This window comes from Lepidochelys kempii, chromosome 4, assembly GCF_965140285.1.
Source record: "Lepidochelys kempii isolate rLepKem1 chromosome 4, rLepKem1.hap1, whole genome shotgun sequence".
In the NCBI taxonomy this organism is placed as follows: domain Eukaryota; kingdom Metazoa; phylum Chordata; order Testudines; family Cheloniidae; genus Lepidochelys; species Lepidochelys kempii.
Window position 1 is genome coordinate 30,145,238 of NC_136383.1, and position 17,664 is coordinate 30,162,901.

Here is a 17,664-nt window from a genome sequence, read left to right on the forward strand (position 1 = left end):
TTAAAAGATGTGCACATGTTACACTATTAGGTATGTGGGTCTCTTTCAAACAGTGGAGGCACCTAGAACATCCATCACTAACTGAAATGAACTCCTGGCAGGTGGCAGCTCTTCAAGCCTGGGGATCCTGGCATATCATGGTGACGGCAATGACAACAGCCCCCAAGAAGAGAGGTGGGGAAGGAAGAGGTGTCTGAAAGGGGAAAAAAGGTCACCTTTAGTCAAATAAAAGACCCACAAACCAATAAAATAACTAAACAACACTAAAAGGCTAAGCTGTACCTAAGCTGAAAGTAGGCTTGGTAGATACTCCATCTGAGGCCATATTGCATCCTCTTGAAAGGGGACACATTTCTCTCTCCTTTTTAGATAATATCTCAGTAGAAACATGTTTTATGGCTGAAAGAGTAAAAGATTAAGCTACATATTTGGGACGTCTAGGGAGGAGGTAGGTTTCTGAGCCTTCTAAAGCAGCTGCAATTATATGTCACTAACAAGAAAGTTAAGTAAGGGTAAAAAACAGGTTTAATTTTACCAGCTGATAGTTTGGGGAGAAAAATACTTACCCGGGGCAAACACTTCTAATTTTATTGGTAACCAAAGTACTGTAACATTCTGACATATACTATGCAAATATTTGGATAGTCAATAAAAAGCACTCAAGAGACCAAGTCAAGCAGCTTAAAGAAAAATACAAATACATGGCGAGACAGTCAGTGTTTAGAATTAAACACTGAAATTTTAAAAGTCATAATAAAGCCTGTGTTTTTTCCATCAAGGGTGCCATTTTCCATCTGTTCCCACTCCTAAACACCCAACCTCAAAAGATAAATGTCATTATGAAACTGGAGACCAGGTTAGTGGAGAAACAAGCATACTGCAGAAGTAGTGCCTTGTTTCAGGGAGTGGAAAGGCAGTTAGGAGGGGTCATGAGAAATTTGCTTGTAAGAGCTAGATTTGCAATACATTGGATTTTCTGAAATCCACTACTGATTGTGCTGTACACTGAAGATTAGAATCTGGCCCCATTACTGGCAATGGCAGCAAATTCTCCCTGGCAGCAAATCTTATTACGAAAGGTAGGTGAGGAAGTCAAAGGAAAGATGGCCCTAGGATTAAGAGAACAACAACATTACTTTGTACTTACATATACCTTTCATCTAAAGATCTCAAAGAACTTTTAGAAACATTACTTGAAGACTAACATGACTCCTGCTGGCCAGTGACAGACTAAATTGGTTTCAGGAGTCTAAACTCCCCAGGTGCCCCTTATGATCACTAGACACACTAACTTCCATACCCGCATGACTGGAAGTCTGCCAAAAAACTACAGTACATAAAAATGAACATGTTTATAGACTACACCTTCCTATTGAATAGCTCCCTCATGGTACAATTGTCCACATTATTCATATTCTCATAATCATTAAAACAACTGAGTATATTCATAAGTCTTTACCATGTTAGAATGTACAGGTAAACTAGTATGCTGCAGTAGTACCTGGAAAGCCTGATTTCCCTTCAGTTTCAGAAGGGACACAGCCCTCACACTGAAGCACTCCACATAAAATACAACATGTGTTAGGAGGGAGAAGGAAAATAAAAACAACAAAAAGGAAAGCAGCTGAAACTACAATACTAATTTTTTCTCTTTTGTGTTACATAGCATAAACATTTGCTTAACTCCTTGGCACTGGTAGATTGGATGAGTCTATTGCTGGCTTCAGGGGAAATACAGCTCATGGCATGAAAAGAATTATATAAAAATAAGAGAGTTCCAATATAAATCTAGTATAATCCAGAGTCCTTTAGGGGTGTGAAAGGAATTGTGGAGCAACATCAAAGAGGCTTTTCTGATAAAACCAGTACTTTGGCTCAGACAGTGGAACTTTTTTCGAGGTTAAGAAAAATATCTTACCAGACTATTTCACACATGCCTACTGTTCTCTTAGTTTTGGATCTCCTTGTGCTGACTGACCACAGGCAAGCAAAAGCTGTCTATATGGACAAGCCCTCTGCAAAGAAGGCCCTTGTTCACTTACTACCAGAGGGAACAGTTTTAAAAAAGCTATTATAATCTCTTTGCATCCCTCCATTGGCTTCCCCTTCTCTTTCGCATTAAACACCCGCAACTTGTCTTCAGTTTCAGGGGTCTTCAAGGCTCATCTATCCCTACCTTACCTATCATCTCTCATTCACTACGGAGAGGTCAACTCCTGCCTTCAATTGGCCAAGGATGCCAGCCTCCATCTCTCACTTGTTACATTTTCAAACAAGCACCGTCAGGGGAAACTCCCATCACGCTCAGGGGGACTCCTGTAACCATCCAGAAAGCTACCTCATCATCTCCTTGAAATCCCTCAACACTCTGCTTTGTCATGATGCCTATAAAAAGCTTGACAACAGTGAGGCTGCAAGTGTGTTTTGACCACTGCCTTTCATGCTGACAAATGACTCATTGCTTTCTTGTACTCCCAGGTGTGTCTGTATCCCTGTGTTGTCTCTTGTTAGGATATAGATATTCAGGCCTGTCTGTAAAGGCCTGTACTTTAAGAATTTAGGTGTATTCTTATCACTTGGCTAGTTAGAGGTATAAAAGAAAGAATCAAAATCACTGTCTGCAAGTGTAAGGTCCTTCTCTTACTGTGACAGTCTGAAGCCCTGTTCTTAGGCTAAGGCCTTTGGGTAAGCGACAGAGGCAGCCATAAGCTGGGAAGCGACCGGTCACATTCTCACATTCCAAAGTAGTCACATTGAAAGAAGGTGCTATTGGGCTGTTAGGAATACAATGCTGTCCTGATAGTGCCTATCATCTCCAGAGAAAGGGAAGTGCCTAGAAGATGTAAAAGAAAATTGAGGTTGATAGTTTTCTGACTGGTAAGAACTCACTTATCAATAGACACAGCTGGGAAACTCTTATGTCTTTATAGATGTAGTTGTGAAATCCTCACTTCTGTATTGTTTTGTCATTATAGTTCCCATTTTGCTATTGTTTATTGGCATGGTCTCTGTCTGGTTCTGTGATTGTTTCTGTCTGCTGTATAATTAATTTTGCTGGGTGTAAACTAATTAAGGTGGTGGGGTATAATTGGTTAGCTAATCATGTTACAATATGTTAGGATTGGTTAGTTAAATTTCAGTAGAATGATTGGTTAAGGTATAGCTAAGAATATTACTATATAAATTAGGGGCAAACAGGAAGTAAGTTGGGATTCGAAAATAAGGAAAAAGGAACTTGTATTGAAGCTTGCTGGAAGTTCACCCCAATAAACATTGAATTGTTTGCACCTTCGGACTTCGGGTGTTGTTGCTCTCTGTTCATGCGAGAAGGACCAGGGAAGTGGGAGAGTGAAGGAATAAGCTCTCTAACATCTCTTACCTTATATTTCAATTGTAAGCTCTCTGGAGCCAGGACCCTTTTTGTTCTGTGTTTGTACAGCACCTAGCAGAATAGAGTTCTGGTCCATGTCTAGGTAATACAAATAAATGTATGCTAGATGTTGCAATAATACAAATCATAATTTAACAACAAATGTGGTTCAGTGGTTTAAGCACTGGATGGGGAATCAAGTAGTCCCAATATCTGGTCATGGCTTTAACAATAGCGTTCTCTGTGGCCTTGAGCAAGTTACAAGCTCTATGCCTTGGCTTCCCCCTTCTGTAAAACACAGAATGGAAAATTCCTTACACAATAATTTCCTTTCTGCTAGCAGCATCCCCCACAATTCTGTTATGTCCGGGCTGCTCCCCAACACACTGAAGTTTCCAGAAGTGGATCAAAGCTGCAGCACAGTGTTTGCTGGCCATGTCTCCTTTGTCGCCAGATGAGTCATTCCAAAGCCGGGTGAAACTTGTAGAAATAGATTTACATCATCAAATGCCAACTTATTAACCACGTACAGCAGGCAATTGTCTTTATTTGGACATTACTATGCAAAGCTGACCCCTTGGCTTAAGAGCCATGCAGGCTGGGTAGAATTGTGGGAGATGCTACTAGCAGAAAGGAAATTATCTGGTACGAAATTTTCCATTCTGCAGCCCAGCGTCTGCCACAACTCTGTTATGTCTGGGAAGTAGTAAGCAGTGAAACAGAAGTAGGGAGGGATAAGGAAAAAGTAAATAGAATGAGCTAGAAAAGGAATCCCACCCACTAATGTTAGTCAAAAGGCAATACTGGGCCACCACCTGTAGCACCTTCCTGCCAAAGAAGGCCTCTGCAAATGACGATCTCCACTTTATAGTGTCTGATAAACATGTTAGTCGATGCCCATGTGGTGCTCTGCATATCTCCGTGGTGGAAGCACTTGCTTGTTCATCCCATGAGGTTTCTATAGATGATCTGGACTGTGCTTTGATTTCTTCTGGAACAGGGATGCTTGATACCCTTATAGGCGCCCAGGATGCACAGTGTGAGCCACATAGCAATGGATAGCTTGAAAGCTTCAAGTCCTTGACACTTTGGATGAAAGGAGACAGTGTGTCTGCCCTTCTTGTGGATTCTGTATGTTTAGTGCAATTCTTTAGTGCTCCTCTGATGCTCAAGTTGTATCACGGCTTCTTGGCCGGATGCTGTGGCCTGGGACAGAACAAGGGAAGAATAATCTCCTGAGAGGCATGGAAAAAAGAGTGAACTTTGGGGAGAAATGATTGTGGAGTTCCCAGCACCACTTCGGCATTGTGGAACATGCATGGAGGACGTTGCCACCCCTGACACTCGCTTTGCAAATGTAATGGTGACCAGAAAACAAGTTTGGTTGGAGGGACAGAATGCCGATATTGAAGTCAGAGGTTCAAAAGGGTGAATTGTTAAGGCTTTCAACACCAGTGATTAAGTGAGATATACCCAGATCATCCTGGCAAGTGACATACACCCATACATACACTGCAGGGAAAGATGAAAAACAAGCTCATTGCCAATCTGATGTGCAGGGAAATGTCTTCCCAACCCCCATAGAGTGATCTGTTAGATCCTCAGCATGTGAGCAAGAACCAGCCAGACAAGAGCCTGAGAAAGAATGCTTACCTCAGAGCCCCTCTCAGACACTGTCTCATCTCCAGCCATAGCCATCCCTAAAGCTTCAGACGGAGGGGACAAACAGAATTAAATGGAGCAGGGAATCCCTTCCTGACTCCAGCAGGTGGCCAGCTGAAGCTCTGAAGCATGAGCTTTTAGGACCATAAGACAAACCAGAAGTGAGCTTGCAGGGTTGCTGAGCTCTGTCTGCCCTCTACTATCACAGGCAACCTAGTCATACAAGCAAACTCATACATTTATCCTGCTCTCTCTCAAAACTAAATTACGTATTTTGCCCCCACAACACCTACTGGGAGACTGTTCAAGAACTTCACCTCTGAAGATTAGAAAATTATTCATGGCCAGTTTATATCCATTTATTCTTCATCCTTCCTGGTATTTACCCTCCCTAATGTATTAACAGAGAACAATCATATCTCCTTGCAGACTTCTTTTTACTAGCCTAAACAAGCCAGTCTCTTTCAATGTCCTTTCCTAAGACAGGCCCAAAAAATTGTCAGGACACTCTCCCATATGGTTCAAGACATTCCCCCACCCCCATCTAGCCATAAGGAAAGGGAAAAGTGTCTGCAACCCCTCAGATTGGAAACAAATGTGCTACAGGAACATTTTTATTATAACAATTACATTGATGTGAAAATTACTGAAATGATCGTAACTATGTACACTATGGATAAACATACTGGACAAAGCCTTGCATGAGAATACAGCTCTGTCAGTGAACAGTAGACACTTGAGGTGAAAAAATTCAAAAGAAAACCTTCTCAAAAATAAAAGGGGTCAGATCATTGCCATCTCAGAAAAGAGAAAAGGACAGTTAGGATAACATTTTCTTTGGATTCAGAGTAACAGCCGTGTTAGTCTGTATTCGCAAAAAGAAAAGGAGTACTTGTGGCACCTTAGAGACTAACCAATTTATTTGAGCATGAGCTTTCATGAGCTACAGCTTTCTTTGGAGATGCAAGTCTCTACATCCTTTATTTTTGGGAAGCAACCAGTTGTGGTTAATGAACAGAGAGCAAAAAAGAGATTGTGTCTAGCAGAATAGGGAAGGGGGACACAGGTTATCTGCACATTACTGCAAATTACTGAGTCCTGGACATTGAGTATGTAGTGTTTTAAGAATGTTGGGCCTTGAAGGTCTTCGAGACTATTCAGTCCAGGATATCATAACTGATCTGGAAGAGTACATGCTGTGTCAGAAGGTCCCTTAGCCTTATACATCTCCCTGACACAATTACATATCCATTTGGAAATAGAACCCTAGTGAATTCTTTCCTCTGTTTCCGCTGGAAGCTTATCAATAAGTCAGTAGTTTTTCCAAATTGTTCAGTTTTGTTGAAGTACAGTACATCTCCAGTGTCTGGCCAATGCCCAAAGTATGCCATTTGTGTTTCTTCTTGGAGTTTGTGTTTGAGTAAAAGGTAGAAGTCTTATAACATGTGAAATAACTGCTCCAGGTAGTTAATTTTTCCATGTTTCTCAGTACTATTTTACCTTAATGGAAAATAAAATATTCAAGTTAAATGGATAAAGACCCTGTCTTTAAAACCCTTGTAGCTCAAGTGAGGACCACTAACATGGCCACCTTGATATTTCAGAAATAAAGAGATACCATCCTTAGGAGCTCATATATATTACAGGCAAGTGCCCAAAACACACTGATGTGACTCCACAGCCAAATACTTCATGACCTGAGCAGGGGATGAATTCTTCAACTTAAAGAAGCAGATCCCACGACTATGATATGCTAAGCACTCTTCCATCTCAGAGCAGAGGACTGACCAAAATGCAGAAATGTGGACTTTTAAAGTAGTGCTGCCAGGCCTAGGGAAAAAACAGTTTGAAGAAACTGTAAACCTACTGGTATTTGAACCCTAATCTCAACTGTAGCCTTAATTACTATAATGAGAAATAAGCAGCTGGAGCTCCTGTTATTAAGTTAAGATATTACTGTGAAAGATTATAGTCCACAAGGGCTAAGCCAATGTGTTGCTCCTCTTCAGTTTTATATTTAGCTTTTCACTTTTGTAAAGAGATTATAGAAGTTCCATCCTTCATTTTTGTATTACAATGTAAAACAAAAATATTGAAATATTTGTGCTTGTCAGAGGATGATACTGAGGTTGAAAAACCTATTTGCGATAGTAAGGTACATTTAAGCCACACACTTTATTGCCTTGACTTCTGAATGGTTAAGAAAGAACAGATGGAAGCAACTCTAATGGCCTAACATAACTTACTGAATAATAATGTACTTTGTGTAAGCAACTGCAATGCCAGCTCTGCAAAAATTCTGATTCAAGATGTGATACAAATTCAAATTATTTTAAAATCTTTTGCAAAACTCAACAGGAGATTTGAGCATTTGCTGAAGAAGGAAAGTTTAAAATAGCCCGATGTCCTTAATCTAAGGTGGCATATTTGACAATGAAATAACTATCAGGCTAGAGTAAGAGAAGCTACAAGGGAACATCTGGAAATTATTTTTGCCAAGCAAAATTGCTACAGAATACAAATCTATTCTTTGTGAAAAAATGTAACAGAAAACACAGGGACTCATTCACACACTATTACCCAAGATCTGCTCACTTACAAGATTTGAACAGCAACTGTAACGTGACATGCCAGATGGAAAAAGCAATCAAAAGTGACCACAGCCTGTCTTGCATTAGTGCAAAGTTTCCTGACCCTCTCAAGGAAACTTTACTCCCTTCACTATTCTTCTTCAGTAGCAAGAGCTTGCTCATAGTCCTGCAGACAGGCCCTTGATAATACTCTGTTATGGAAATAAAACGCTTACAGAGCCGAAAGAGTGGAGATGGGGTAGGAGGATGTCCTGGCACAAGATAAAATAATTTTACTGGCACATTTCTTACAGCAGCTTTAGGATCAAAATGGTACTGAAACAAAAATTAAAAGATCACCTTGATATCAAAACCAGAGCAAAAATCAGAAGGTTCAACACGTACAGGTGGGGAGGAAGGCACTGCCTCCCACAAGGAGCTGTTTTCATTCACTGCAATAAACTGTTCCTCAAAACAAACACACCTCTCAACCTTCAACAGTTCCAGGTGTTTGGAGCAGCAGTTGCAGGCAGGACTCCCAGCCCCACAGATTTGGCAGAACAGCAGGCTGAGTGGAAGAGACTTAGGTCTTCTGTACTGGAGACCTCAGGCTCTACTCCTAGCTCTGCTTGAAATGAATTTGTGCAACTTCTGCATTACCATATTTGTAAAATGTGCTAGAATGACACTTTGTTACCTTGTAGGGAAGGTCACGAGGTCTTACTCATTACGTAGGACAGGAAGTACATAGACATATACGCAGCAGGTATGCGAGGACTTTGAAACTAAAAGCCACGATTGGGGTGGGAAAAAAAATTCACACTGCAGAGGAAAATAAGGGTGATACCCAATTGGATCCAGTACACACACCAATGTTGTCCCCTTTCCATTTTTACTGTTGAGGCACATACTCCAACAATAAAATATTTTAATCAAGTAAACCACCATTCTCTCTCTTAGAAGTACACACTTTTCACTCACCACTCATACGAGTGCTCTTTGAAGGGAAAAATTTTGGGTTTTGTAACCATAAACGTTATTGGGACTGTAACAATATCAGTCATGAAAACCATGATTACAGAGATGTCAGGTTAAGCAATACTTTTCATCTATGGAGAGTTAAAATCTATCTTGGGTCACCAGGGGAAAGGAGATAGGTGTAGTCTCATCTGGTCACATCACAAAACCATTCAGAACAATTAGTCTCTGCTTGAGGAAATCCAACAACAAAAGAGTAAGGATGTTTCAAGTAAGGATTGAAGTGCACTAGCAAAGCCAAGTGGAGAATTTTAACACATCCCTTTTCTGCACTGTGGTTAGATCAAACCAACACCACTAATCCCTCACTTTTATGGGCACTAAATGCAATACAAAGTGTAGAAAGAAATCAATTAATATACAAACAGTTTATTACACACACATTCTTGTCAGTTGGTTAGGATAATCGGTGCAACTCATTTCTAGTTTCACTAACTCACAAGTTGTAATACTGCCAATCTTGTATGATGAACATAAGACCTTCATAATACACCTTTTCCAGAAAACCTATTTTAGGAAGATCTAAGGCATTTTAAAATATTACATTTAAAGATTCTGTATTTTAGACCGCAAATTCTTAGGGGCAGGGACTGTCACTTATTATGTGTATACATAATGACTAGCACAATGAGATCCCAACATATTTGAGGTCTTTAGGAGCTAACAATATACATGTTTATTAATGAATAATAATACAGTATTGCATTAAAAGAAGCTAAACCTGAATTACAATATAACAACAGATAATAATAAAAACAACAACAGAGGTGTGATTTTCTTAATAAAGTTTTTTTTTGTAGTGTTACCCTTAACACTACACCTTTTTCTCAAGGAGCCAGGAAAGCATAATCCTAAAACACTCACCAGGTCACTTTTAGGTGCATCCTGATAATCTGTTGTGAAGCAGGACATTGAACCTCTTGAGCCATTGCCCTCACTGGCTTGCTTTGGAGGCTGTGCATGTTGTCTGTATGTTGCACTCTTAGGGGTCCAGCAAAAAAGGTTGACTGATTCACGGACACAACGTTCAATGTCAATTTCTGACCAAGGATTGAAGAACAAGCAAAAACCCAGATGTGAAAGTTAGTAAAATCAGAAAGTTAGACCAGTGAAACAACTGCTGAAAACACATCTTCAATTTTTAGTAACTATTTAGTTAATTTTTATTCAAAAGACATCCAAGAGACTTTACAGACAAATTATATAGGGATTAATTTTATCCACCTCTGAAATGCCGCCACCTCAGGAATGTAAAGTGGCAGCAAAGTTACATTTATACAACTGTTTAAGACAGGAAGTGAAAAAGTACCATAACCAATTGAAGCTATAGGGATATTTTAATAGATTAATAGAATTACTTATATAGTAAAGATACTTCAGTAAAATTTGTTGGCATACTGTAAACCAAAATGCTCATAAATGTAGATGTACAATGGAAAGCAAGTCAAGTAACATCTATTTACATGATGCATGAACTTTCAGCTGATCCAAAAATCAATGCCCTCTTTGTCATGGTTACAGTTGTTAAAAGCTATTACTTCCCAGATTAAAAGAGTCCAGTGAAACTTGACTTTGAACTTGAATTTGAACTTTGTGTTGCCTGCTATTTTTGACAAAATTATATGCTGTCTACTGGAAAACAGGAAATCTCAACATTATTTCGTGCTTGATGGCACACAAAATGGATTTGTCTTAGTCTTACTTTGAATTCAATCCAAAAATGGCTGCAGCTCACAGGGCAGCATACTGGTTGAAGTACATGACACAACATGACTGAACTTGGGAATGTTTTAAAATATAAAATAAGCTATCACCAGTTGCAAATTATCAAAGCAGAATGAAGAAATGTGTAACCAAAAGTGATACTATGACAAACATCATTTCAGAAGTGATAACATCAGGGCTATGTATGTTTTGAAAGCAAGGGTGTTGCAGTTCTGACCAAAGCAGTTAATAAGAGTATATGGTTTCTTGAGCACAGCAAAAGGACCAGTTGATTTGTTTCACCAGACCTTCAGTCTCATAAACGGGACAAATTAACAAGTGTGTAGAATTACCATAACCTTCATCTTATAACAGTTCACAAGACATGACATAAGTACGACCGGCACTGGATGTATCAGTTCTAGATATCTCTGGGATGGACAACAATTCATTATGACACTACCAAGTTTAGGCTGGAACTTAAGGTAGAATATTTTAGTTAGACAGGACTACTTACTCCAATTTTTTTTTTTTGATGTTTAAAGAGAAAGACTTGGACTATTTAGGAAGCCATCCTTATTCAGGAAAAGTACTTAACTTTTAAGCACACGCTTAAGTCCCCTTAAAGTCACTGTGCTAAAATGCTTTCTTGACTGAGGGACTTAACGAGTACAGGCTGGGAGCTAAGAATTAGTGAGCTGTAGCTCACGAAAGCTTATGCTCTAATAAATTGGTTAGTCTCTAAGGTGCCACAAGTACTCCTTTTCTTTTTGGGTTCTAATGTCAGCTCTAACAAGCATCCTGCTGTGGCCATGGATAAAATCACAGCCTCCGTTCTTCCAACTCAAGGGTTTTCATGCAGGATCATTCTTCTCAGGGGTATTGTATGTCAAGTTCTTTGACAACAAAATGCACTCTTTTATATAATGTATTACTAGTCAATTTAATTACTAATTTTTCATTTTACAGGTGACTTGGTAAAAAGTTTCTGTTTAGTAATATCTTCCAGGAAAATCTGAGAAAGTGGCAAAACTAATGCAGGCTTTCTGATTTAAGCAAAGTTTGCAAAACTTCACCAATTCTATGGCTCAGAATACAGGTTCCAAGTCATTGATATTACACAGATTTTGCTCAGATTTTAAAAGGCTCAGTTTATTTGTATGGAGATGAGAACTTCAACTAAATTCTCTGACATGTTTACAACCTCTTATTTTTCCGTAGGGAGACAGTTCCAGCCTGATTCTATCATGAATTATATCCCCTACACCTGGGATTCTTGGAATGTTTTACACGACTGTTAGGAAAACTTCAGCAATACTTGTGTGTGAAGGGAGATAAAAGTAGGATGCCTTAGCAAGTGTAAAAAGGCATCTGAGCACCTCCACCTCCAACAGTGCCCAAGTAAACAGAGAGAATTGTGGGAGGACATAAGAGTCTACATATACCCCTAAGCTGTTAAAACAAAAAAGTCAAGGAAGGAGAGGAATTTTAAACCGGCATGAAAATATTTGACATTTGGGCTTAGATTTTCAAAAGTGACAAGTGATTTTGGTTGCCTACATATTTGGTGTACACCTGGAGACATCTTAAGGGAGCCTGCTAAACACACACTCTCTGAAAACTGAGCCCCTACAAGAAGTCTCAAAAGATGGGCATCTAAAAATTGAGGCACTCAAAAAAATCACAAGTCACTTTTGGAAATCTTGGCCCGTAGCAATGGCCCTCTCCTCCCTAAATTTTAATTTTTTACAATAAACCAGCAACCTTCTAGTAAAAAGGAATTGACTGCCCTTTAATGTAGAGTAGCCACTACTCTACATTAAAAACTTTTTTGTCTCCTAAATTTACTAGAGTTTTACATTTATGAAAATAATTTGGTCAGTAAAAGAGAGAGACCTTTTTGTGTGCTGCTAACATTATATGTCAAATGTCATTCCCACTTCCAAATATAAATGATCCAACACACACAACAGGCATTTTGCTACACTTTCAAAAAATACTAAGCCCACAAAAATATTTCACTTATTTTCCTAAACCTTATTTTACTATTTTGTTCCCCTTTTGAACCTTATATACTGAATTCTCCTCTCCAGACATAACTACTGCCTCCTTCTTCTGTTAACACAATCAATCTGAAGTGAGAAGGATGCCTCAGTGTGACGACTGGCTAATATGGACACGGCTAGTTTTTATGAATATGTCTAATGAATATTATCACAGAAAGAGGCGAGCACATTTAGGGCATTCTGTCATAAAAAAGATGGATGACTTTTCTTCTGTATCAGGATGTAAGAACTTTCTTTCACAAATCAAAACATTTGTCGTCCTATTTTTGGGGCAAAATTAAAATATAACCTCAAGCTTTCTCCCCTAGCGGCTCCTCTTTAGGCTGGAAAGTTACTAAAGACTATTGTGTACCATTAAATATACCCAGTTAATACATTTATTTCCTGAAGGTTTGATGAGCTGGATAAACTAATCTTTTAAGTAAACACGGGCAAATTAGCTGCTATATTTTCTAACAAAACCAATCATTAATCTCTCTAGGTTGATAAAGTCTGGAAGGCATGGATGACATGCATTGCTGCTCTAACTCAAAACCGTGTCATTAATATAACTCCATCCAATAAGCCATATATTCTATTCACAAACTGAAGTCTTAAAAGCTTGTGAAAAATAACTGATATCAGTAATGAAACATGAACTTTATGGAATATCTGAGATTCAGTACAATACAGCAACCTTTGTAAATCTCCAACTGTCTGCATTTTGAGTGGATGTCAAAAAACACAAAGCACCAACTTAAGGGAATATGCCTGGGTCAACTGCATATGGAAGATTTTTTTGGTTTTTTTTTTTGGTTTTAACTGTTCACAGAAAAAGCGTGCTGAACAAATGATTACTCAAGCAAATCCTGTCATAAATGGTATTTATTTAGTGAAGAATTATACTGAATAGGTCTTTGTGCACAATTTAATCCATCTCAGAAACCTTTTCCTTTGGGTTGAGGACACATGTCAAGAAGAAATGTGGACAAGATAAATTGCATCTACTTATTTTGGAGAAAAGCTAAGGTTAAGATTGTGGTTTGACCTCTCTCTCACAAGCATTCTACTACTGTCCTGCCACCCCTCCCCCTGCACACCCAAAACACCTTATACTTATGTGCCCAAGGACACCACTATGCTGCAAGCAAAGGAGTTGAACAGGTCAGACAGCTTGATCTTGTGACCTTTCCATAGAGAGGACAGCATAGAGATAAACGATTACAAGCTACCTACGTATGCCATACAAAAATACTAAGGTAACATAATGACAGGGACACAATCAATTTAAAACAAAAATCACATTTCGATCTGATATTTCTTTACTTATTATTATTGTTACTAATACTTGAGGACTGTAACTGAAAGGCCAGAGAAAAACAATGTCCTCTTTTTTTAAGCTTACTTTCTGCATTTGTGAACATTTTGTGTAGTTGTCTGTCTCCACTGCTTTGTTAATGGTCATTTGCTCTTCCTCTCTCATGGACTGGCATGATGACATAAGTCTCATGCACCATGGACGAAAGCTGTCACCAGACTTACTCCTTTTTTTGTTCATTTTTTAAATCTCTCACTCTGGCTGGTAGGTGGGGAAGGGATCTGAGCCTAAAGATATATTCAGATGCTTAGCTGCATACAGAATGCTTAGTTCTGGATTGCTGTGAGGGAAGAGTAATATTTTTTTCCCCTTAAGGAGCCATCAGTCTTTCTGTCTACAGCATTGGGAGAAGAGGAATTGCTTCTTTTTAAAAAATGTGAACAGGAGATTAGTTTAGCCCAGAAACAACAAAGGAATCAACCATACGATTGTGCCCCCAAATAAATTATAAATTGTCCAGAAATGAACACAGTTCAAAGGCCGGCTTGTGGCAAAAAAATTTATATCTGGATGTTTCTGGGTACAGACCCTTGGGAAGTGACGGCCCAATGGACTGGGAGCAGTTTCTCGGGGGGGGGGAAGAGGGGTGTCCCTTTGGATTTAACTGGTGGGTGTTAGAAAAGAGTTAATAAAGGTAGGCTAAATCTTCATATTTAAATATTCTCACTGACTTTTGAGAGTCTGCAGGCTCCACAAGTGAATCTCAGAAACTACCCTCCTTCTTGGAACAGAATGGAGAAAAAAAAATCCAGAATGTCTGTTCTTGTGTGTGGAAATCTGTAAATTCTAAATATTAGATGAGGCTTACTTCAGCTACTAGCCATCAGGACATTCTACTTCCCTCTAACTCTACTCTGCACAGAGGCACACATGGGGAGTGTGGTTTCAAAGCTCATCATGCCTATCACAAAGTTTATGCCAGCCAGACATCAGGTCTCTAGCCGAAGACAAGTAGGGTCTGCTGTACCACTGGTATAGGTCACCTGAGCTGCGTCATGGATCCTACACCGATCTCTTAGTGCATAATTGGGAAGTAGGCCCAGGAAAATCCAGCTGGCTGGAAGACTCCCCAGATCAGTCCAAATCCTTGCAGGCTGAACCAATCAGTGAGGCTCCGCATTTTGGGGCTTTTTTTCCCCACTGTCTGGTGCGCTGTTCAACCCGATTAATTAATTTAAAAAAGTAAAGGAGTTTAGAACTGCTTCTCTCTCTCTCTGAGGAAGAAAAATAATTGAGCTCAAAAATTAGGATGCAGGGAAACGATGAGCACACCAAAATCCTCAACCTCGGATTTGTTTTGCTGCCAGCTGCTATACTGAGAATGGAGATGGCAACTCAGGCATTCTGAATCAAGTTACACGTGAAAATATTGGTCTAAAAAGCACACCATTAAAAACATATCTGTCATAATTGTAACTGAAACTGACAATCATTTATTCTTTATCTTTCACAATGTTATTTTAGGGTGGGTTACTAGCAGATAAGTTTATGTTCATCTTTTTTTCCTAGCCTAACTGATTGCTGAAGACGTTTGCTAAAACTACTATAATCTTACCAGTTAGATACAACGGTTTTAGAAGGCAGTAGCTAGGAAAATGTTGAGATTAGGTAGAAATCACCTCCATATAAAGATACTTTGCTTTTTTTCTTCTTGAAATATATTTCCAAATAAGCACCTCACATATAGCTGCAAGTTCATATATTCATTTGTGCACAGTGGAGAAATAAACCAAGAAAGAAGCAATCAGTACACATTTAATTGAATACAGTACAACATATGGCTATATGAACAATATGCAAAATGCTATTAATTTCCATTCAATTTTTCATGCCAACATTTTTATAACTTTTCCTTCATTACTGCCATTGTGTCAGCAATTCCTTGGACTATCTGTATTAAGGATACAACATAAATTACTTAAAGTGAAAAAAGTATGTCTAAGAGTACTAATATCACAACACAAAATACTATCCAAATGCTGGCTTTTGTGCATTTAATGAATAGCATATCGGATTAGAAGGATCTATGGATCCAACAATTACTTGTTATGCTTTCAAAACATTTTTGACTCCTATGTATAATTCATAAAATGAGAAATTAAATACCACCACGTGGCATGTTCATAGAGTAAGAATTGCAGGGCTGGAAGGGACCGTTAGAAGTCACCAACTCCAGCTTCCTGTGCTGAGGCAGCAACAAGTAAACCTAGATCATCCTTGACAGGTGTTCGTCTAACCTGTCCTTAAAAACCTCCAATGATGGGGATTCCACAACCTCCCTTAGAAGCCTATTCGAGAGCTCAAATTCCCTTATAGTTAGAAAGTTTTTCCAAATACCTAACCTAAATCTCCCTTGTTGCAGATTAAGCCCATTGCTTTTGTCCTATCTTCAGTGCACTTGGAAAACACTTGATTACCTTCCTCTTTATAACAGCCTTTAACATATTTTAATACTGTTTTCTGATGTCCCCTAAATTTTCTTTTCTCGAGACTAAACATGCCCAGTTTTTTTAACCTTTCCTCATAGATCAGGTTTTCTAAACCTTTTATCAATTTTGTTACTCTCCTCTCTCCAATTTGTCCACATCTTTCCTAAAGTGTGGCACCCAGAATTGGACACAGTACTCCAGTTGAGGCCTGACCAGTGCTAAGTACAGTAGGAGAATTACCTCCCGTGTCCTATTAATATACCCCAAAATAATGGTTTGCCTTTTATGCAACTGCATTACAATGTTGACTTATATTCAATTTGTGATCTATTATACCCCATCTTTTTCAGCAGTATTATTGCCCAGCCAGTTATTCACCATTTTCTAATTGTTCATTTGATTTTTCCTTCTTAAATGAAGTACTTTGCACTTGTCTTCACTGAATTTCTTTGTTGATTTCAGACCAATTCTCCAATTTGTCAAGGTTGTTTTGAATTCTAATCCTGTCCTCCAAAGTGCTTGCAACCCCTCCAAGCTTGGTGTCATCTGCAAATTTTATAAGCATACTCCCCACTCCATTATCCAAGTCATTAATTGAAATGCGGAATTAACTGAAATATTGGAACCAGGACTGACCCCCTTAAGGATACCACTAAATACACGTTCCCAGTTTGATAATGAACCACTGATAACTATTTGGAGTATACTCTTTCAACCAGCTCTGCACCCACTTTATAGTAATTTCATCTAAACCAAATTTCCCTGGTTAGTTTATGAGAAAGTCATGTGGGACTGAATCAAAAGCCTTACTAAAAAGCATGATATATCATGTCTACTGGTTCCTCCCTATCCACTATGCTGGAACACTATCAAAGAAGGAAATTAGGTTGGTTTCGTATGATTTGTTCTTGATAAATCTATGTTGGCTATTCCTTACAACCCTATTATCCTCAAGGTGCTTAGAAACTGATTGTTTAACAATTTGTTCCAGTATCTTCCAGGTTTCAAAAGTTAGGCTGACTGGTCTGTAATTCCCAGTGTCCTCTTTGTTCCCCTTTCTAAAGATAGGTCCTATGTTTGCCCTAATCCAGTCTCCTCACCTCTTCTCCCTGAGTTCTCAAAGATAACTGCTAATGTTTGATTGTTTCAGCTAGTTCCTTATATACCGTAGGATGACTTTCAAAAGGCCCTGCTGACTTGAATACATCTAACTTATCTAAATATTCTTTAATCTGTTCTTTTCCTATTTTGGCTTGCAATCCTTCCCCCTTATGGGTAATATTGCTAGTAACCTGCTCGTGGCCCCCTAAGGGCCCCAATCTATACACACATTCTTCCTTTTGCTGTAAAGAAAATACAGAGATAGTATTAAAACAGGAGAGATGTAACCTGTTCAACAACAGCTGTTTTAAAGAAGGCTCTAGCTATATAATGACTTTTTCCTTGTTTACTGTCTACCAACCTCTTT

The 17,664-nt window shown here is 38.8% G+C and overlaps 1 protein-coding gene across 20 annotated transcripts in view; it reads right to left on the reverse strand.

Annotated features, from left to right (window-relative positions):
• The window catches only part of TBCK (TBC1 domain containing kinase), a 280,573-nt gene that overhangs the window by 142,907 nt on the left and 120,002 nt on the right, over window positions 1-17,664 (reverse strand). For all 20 annotated transcript variants that reach the window (XR_012158526.2, XR_012158524.2, XR_012158514.2 and 17 more), the window contains one exon: window positions 9,505-9,680. Coding sequence is in view for 1 of the 20 variants with exons in the window: in XM_073340839.2 (XP_073196940.2) it covers window positions 9,505-9,680 (176 nt within the window). In the remaining 19 variants the exon portion in view is untranslated. The remainder of the gene's footprint in view (window positions 1-9,504; window positions 9,681-17,664) is intronic.